Source organism: Leptonotus elevatus, chromosome 8, assembly GCF_054856555.1.
Source record: "Leptonotus elevatus isolate MCC_2025b chromosome 8, RoL_Lele_1.0, whole genome shotgun sequence".
NCBI lineage: Eukaryota > Metazoa > Chordata > Actinopteri > Syngnathiformes > Syngnathidae > Leptonotus > Leptonotus elevatus.
The window spans coordinates 19,559,731-19,565,745 of NC_141246.1; the positions used below are offsets into that span (position 1 = coordinate 19,559,731).

At 37.2% G+C, this 6,015-nt stretch overlaps 1 protein-coding gene across 2 annotated transcripts; it reads left to right on the forward strand.

Moving 5' to 3' along the window:
• Positions 1-478: 478 nt before the first annotated feature.
• Positions 479-3,955, forward strand: LOC147170148 (guanine nucleotide-binding protein G(I)/G(S)/G(O) subunit gamma-10). Of its 2 annotated transcripts, none has more exons than XM_086081712.1 (3): positions 479-681; positions 1,149-1,275; positions 3,116-3,955. In XM_086081712.1, exons 1-2 carry the CDS (start codon positions 592-594, stop codon positions 1,272-1,274), a joined length of 216 nt encoding a protein of 71 aa, XP_085937838.1. In that variant the 5' UTR covers positions 479-591; the 3' UTR covers position 1,275; positions 3,116-3,955. The 2 variants fall into 2 exon arrangements, with proteins under 2 accessions (XP_085937838.1, XP_085937839.1); XM_086081713.1 differs by having other exon boundaries at positions 3,191-3,955.
• Positions 3,956-6,015: the final 2,060 nt, after the last annotated feature.

The following is a 6,015-nucleotide window of genomic DNA, read 5'->3' on the forward strand; positions in this document are numbered from 1 at the left end:
TTTCCTATGCTGAAATGAAAGTATTCAATATCTTGTGGCATGCTTACCGAAATAAAGACTGTCCGATGCCCTGGATATTTTTGTGGTATTAATTTCTCTCCAAATTAGCATTTCACATGATTTAAACATATTTAATATGTTAACCACTGCATGAAATCTCAACTACTTGGTCGAGATCAATGTTTTGAAAACTAAAAGGCCTGTTGAAGAAAAATGTGGTTATTAAACTCACCCAATGCAATAAGAAATGCAAACAAAAAAATATATATTTCTCTTTTCTTTGTGGGGTAATTTCTTCTTCTTGGGGCGGGGCGTAGCAGAAAATAATTGTAAAGTAGAAGCACTTAATTACAGTCCTATCAAGTCAGTCTTCAGCTGCCATTGAAGACTCGCTCGCCATGATGTCCACAGGGGGGCGTTTGATTGACATGCAGGAAACCAATTAGAATGGCCTGTTGGGAGGGACAGTTTAGCAACCGCAGGATCCCATTCGGGGAAGAGCTTTCAAGTGTTTGGGACCAATTTCCTCTCGCTGGTAGACGTGTACTACTCAGAAAGAGCTCTTGACTTTTCTCACCGACAGCCGTCGCCATGTCCAATAACAACGCCAGCAACAACTTAATCATTGCTCAGAGGGCCGTGAAGCAGCTCCGGCTGGAAGCCAGCATCCGGAGGATCAAGGTACCAGCGGCCGATACGGACACACAAAACACCGAGGGAGCAACAAGCTAAGCGACTGCTGCTGAATGGCGGAGACAAACCGATAGTCCAGGGAGTAAACAGGCTTTCACATTACAGTTTTAGACTTTGGAGTGTAAATTACTGAGCTAAGGCAAACTACACGCTGTCTCGATTTTCTACGTTGCCAATGAGCGTTGAAACTTTGAACTGGCAAGTTCCGCGTTGACACAAGTTTTACTGTGTGTGTCAAAGTTACTTAACGTACAACAAAAAATTCCCTAATCACATGAAAATCGTTATGTGTCAACACAAAGTATAAGCCGACACGCAACAGTACACGTATTGTTTCACCGCCGTTGCTTGCAAATCGTGTGCAAATAACTGTCAGGCCTGTCGTGTGGCGGTTTTGCGGTTTTCGCGACGTTCGTGTTTTCTCCTCACAAGCTAACGTCGTGTGTGGCTCGCAGGTGTCCCAGGCTGCTGCCGAGTTGAGGAACTTCTGTCTGCAAAACGCTTCCAAGGACCCCCTCCTGGTCGGTGTCCCATCCAGTGATAATCCCTTTAGACCACCAAAGTCCTGCTCCCTGTTCTGAGGTAAGCGCAGTGGGAAACTCACAATGGCGCTGCATGTAACAAAACGCAGCGTGTCATGCACAAATTGACAAACATTTTACATCCATCCATCCATTTTCCTAACCGCTCTTCCTCACAAGATATGACTGCATAATCTGACGGGATGCAAATAAGAGGTGTCAAAATGAACACGATAATGCTCACTTTTAAGTTGAAGTTGTCAGAGAGGTATTAATTTAAATAGCATTACTGAATCATAGATTATTATTAAAGTGAAAGTCAACCCCAAGCCTTTTTTTCTTCCCAATATGTTGTATGACAAGCCCCACTGGGCTACACATGGCATTCTGATTAACTAATTCACTGCCATTGACGGTTATAGACGTCAAATATTTATTTTACCTATTTCTATTAGTTAAATTGTTTTACACTTTTGTTAACAAGCGTATGAAAACCTAGAATGTTTTTATTGTACATTTTGAACATATACAATTTGTGATTAATCGCAAGTTAACTCGTGAGTCATACAATTAATTACAATTTAAAAATGTAATCGCTTGACGCTGCTAATTTTTTAATAATCTTTTCTCTTTTTTAAAAAAAATTGCGTCAGGTGATTAAATTTTTTATTTGTAATTGCATAACTTCAATAGTTAACTCACGATTAATCCTAAATTTTATATCTGTTCTAAATGTACAATAAACATTTTTTTCTAGGTTTTCATACTCTTGTTAACAAAAAAGGAAAACAATTTAAACTAACAGAAATAGTTCAAATTAATTTTTGACGTCAATAGCCGTCGATGGCGGTGAATGAGTTAATAATTGTTTGTGGAATATGATTTACGCAGCAAAATCCAATCCAAATCGTTTTTATCCATTTCAGTGGGCGGCCATTTTCCCACTTGCTGTCAACTGTAAATGACATCACAGTTGTTCCAGGGCTCAGGCAACAATTACCCTGCCTTCACGTGCTATGGGAAAAATTGACCTTACCACTCAGAAACTCCTAATTACGAACGAGTTCTGTTCATGTGCATTTGTCGTTATAGCAAAACAAATACACATGGCAGCTGATGTACTCTTCGCTTGTAAAACCGAACAATTATGGTAAATAATGAGTTGTAAAGGACAGGACATTGAATTGTGTATGCTACGTAATCGTGTAGATTATAAAACAATTTGCTAACGGACATTAACGCCCCTTTAAGTTTTAATATTTCTTGCCATTCACAAATCGTGTGGCGCTCTCCGCCATGTTGAAACTTGAAAGGTTCTCCTCTTCAACCCCCCTAAATTCTTCCCAATAATGAGTTAAGCAGTAAAATCCAACAGCTTTTAACATTATCAGAAGGCGGCCATTTTGCCACTTGCTGTCGACTGAAAATGACATCAAGGTTGCTCAGGTCTCAGGTAACAACCAATCACATCTCATCTTCAGAAAACAGATGAGCTGTGATTGGTTGTTGCCTGAGCAACAATGATGTTATCTTCAGTCGACAGCAAGTGGCACAATGGCCGCCCCCTGAGATGGATAAAAACGGCTGGATTTTGCTGCACAACTCATATTCCACAAATGTAATATTAATCAAAATGCCATGTTTAGACTAGTGAGTTCACATATAACATATTATTGTCCAGAAATGTTTACGGTTGTCTTCCCCTTTAAAATCATTCCACAAAAATGGCGGCCACTTGCCACGTTGCTACTATTAGTGTTGTCTTTGAACGTCCTATTTCCAAAATGACCTCTGTCGACTTTTATAGTAAAGCAACGAGGCAATACAGAACACTTTAGAAAAATGTTTTGGAAACTGTGTTTTTAATGTTTTCTACTTTTTTCCCCCCTCCCTCCCTTTAGCATGGCAATAGCAATGAAGAATTTCAGAATCTATACAACTAAGGCTATCTTCAATTTTACTTAATGTTGCTGTAGATCTGCCAGCAGCTCCCTCTAGGACCACAGGATGGAGGTTTCCGGAGGGGGATGGGTCCATTTGTTTGCCAAAACAATTTATCTTGTCACATTCATGCTGCACCAAACTTGTGGAGTCCAAAAATGGTCAAGACATCACAGCGACATTACTAATATGTTCGAAGTATTTCTTTGTTTTGCTAGATATTTGTTGCCCAAATTAATATTCTTATTATTTTATGTTCAGTGCAGTAGATAAAGACAGCTATTAATTTAAAAGCCAGTGCTGTTTTGTCATACAGGATCGTCTGACTCAAACACTACAGACATACATAGAATTGAACATGAGGACATCAGAGTATTTATGAGATGTAATCCAGTTTTCAGATATTATGGTGTGCTATGATTATGTTCTAACTTTTGAGACACTATGACATGGTACAGACTTAAATGTTTTTTTGTTTTTTTTGTTTTAAATAGCTTGTTGGTGTTACTTTTATTAGCTTGCACTCTGTTACACTCTTTAAAACACATGCCTTACACTATTTGAATAGTGACTTAAAGTACATCACTTAATATATGCAAATAGCCAAACAGCATCTATTTTGAAAACATCCAAATGTTCCTGTTAATAAAATCTTGCTGAAGTGACCTGTTGCATGAGCTGTTTTCCACAATGGGATTACAGGCCGGGCAACCAAATCTTTTACTACTGTTACCCTCTATCTTCCTTGTCTTTGCTACTGTGAGCAACATTTTTAGAAATTAAATTTCTTTTTCATACACTGACAATTTGTTTTTATTTGGTCTGTGAGCATCTTTTGGAAACATTGTTGTGATCGTTGCTAAAAAAATCCACTTAAAGTATGAAGGTAGGAAGAAGATGCTTTCGTTGGGGTTTACATCTCAACCTTTATCTTGAAAATGAGGTTAGAAATCAAACCCTAACTCGGAGCAACATTTTCTCTTGTTGACTCATGTTGAGGGCTGCTCAATTATGAAGAAAATATTCATCACGATTGGTAATAATTGAAATCACGATTAGGACTATCATATTTATTTTTTGGTACAAAACAAGCAAATTCAGATTAATTAAAAAAAATTAAATATAAATTTAAACTCAAATGTTTTATTAATTTTATAATTGTGAAGTGTAATAATTTAAATTGTAATTGAATTAAGATTAATTACACATTTGACTTTTACAATTCACTTACTGCTTTAAAATTTATACTGAGAAAATTATTTATATTTTAAAGATTAATTATCTCTGTATTTGTGGGTTCATCAACCCCGGAGAATACATTTTGTATCGAGCCCGTTGATTTCCACCGATCCGAACCACTTTGCTGTATTTAAAAGGAAGCCCATTTTCATTCTGCCAGGACCTGATGACTTCGACCATAAAGGTTAAAGCTACTAAACGTAGAATATTCTATTTTGAATCGCTACTGCCTTCCGCTGACAAAAAATTAAACTGCACATTCCGTTCTTCACATACACACCACCCACATTACGTCACATCCGCAGACAGGGCGCGGGAAATTCTAACCTGAACCCAGTCTGAAAACTTGGCCAGAGGCTTGCAGGAGTACCCATTGTGAACAGCTAAGGTGTTAATCTACTAATTAGAAGGCATTTCAGTCATTAATGGTCAAATAAAAAGATTATTGTAAAGTTATTTTGGGGGGAAAAAAAGTTCCATATTGCAACTTTAAAGAAAGGTGTTAGAAAGTGTATAAGCTTAGAGGAGATTCCGTTTTTATTTATGTCACATGCTCAAAAAGGAAGGTGCTGATTAGCTGAAGAGGAGCTTTATGTTCTGCGATCGATTGCTCTTCCTAAAGTACCCATATGTCGGATGAGGCACATTATTTTTTTTAGATGGTTTCTTCTATGTTGTCTTGTTTGCCATAGCGAGGAAATAGTATAAAATTGACATTGACTGAGAGAATCAAACGTTACATTTGAAAGCAAATTATGTGACTCCTGCCACCACCGAGCTCTATCAGTGATGTTGATTTGTTCCCTACTAATAATAGTGAGTAATAATAATAATAATGAAAAGCACCGCATCTGCCCCAAAAGGTGCCTACCCACCGCACATCTGCCCTCAATGCCAGATGGTCAGTCCAGTCAGTCAGGTGATTTGAGACAAGCTTTGAAATAGTGCTTCTATGTAAATCTAGGTCATTGTTTCAAAGCTTCAGTGTCAAACTGCCATCAGTAATTCTAACTATATTGTAGCCTGCGATTATTTGTCTAATTAGCTAGTTAACAAAATATCATTACTTATAACATCCATCAATTGTTTAGGTAGAAAAAAGGCATCTTATTTTTCACAAACAATGCCTTCGTGCCGAGAAAATGCACTTGCGATATTTTTTGACTCCTCTAGATGGTGCTCTTAGTTCAAAGACAAAGGCTAGAGCAATGGAAATTGATTACATTTCCACTATCTTTAAACCAAGAGTGCCATCGAGAGGACTCAGAATTTTTCCAAGTGCATGAAGCTTAATTTGTCTATCAAAAATGCAACAGTGTCAAAGAATTGACCTGGATTTCCCAATTTTACACACAGCCTAAAGTCACAGTTTGTTAAAAAAAAAGAAAGAAAATAGAACGGTGCAACTTAGATGTAACAGTTAAATGTGACATATTCAACTATAACACAAACACACTCAAGGATGAATGTAAAAAAAAAAAAAAGATAAATAAATAAACTGATTAATAATACAAAAAACAAATATTACTCAATTATAAGTAATAAAAAAAAAGGCAACTAAATTAGGCAAAGTACTGTAGTTCAAGTTACAGATTTGCTTTCGGCCACCAGGGGGGTTTGT

Coding starts and splice junctions, on each gene's coding strand:
- LOC147170148 (XM_086081712.1), top strand. CDS start 592: ATGTCCAATAACAACGCCAGCAACAACTTAATCATTGCTCAGAGGGCC. Junction 682..1,148: donor CCAGCATCCGGAGGATCAAG/GTACCAGCGGCC, acceptor TGTGGCTCGCAG/GTGTCCCAGGCTGCTGCCGA.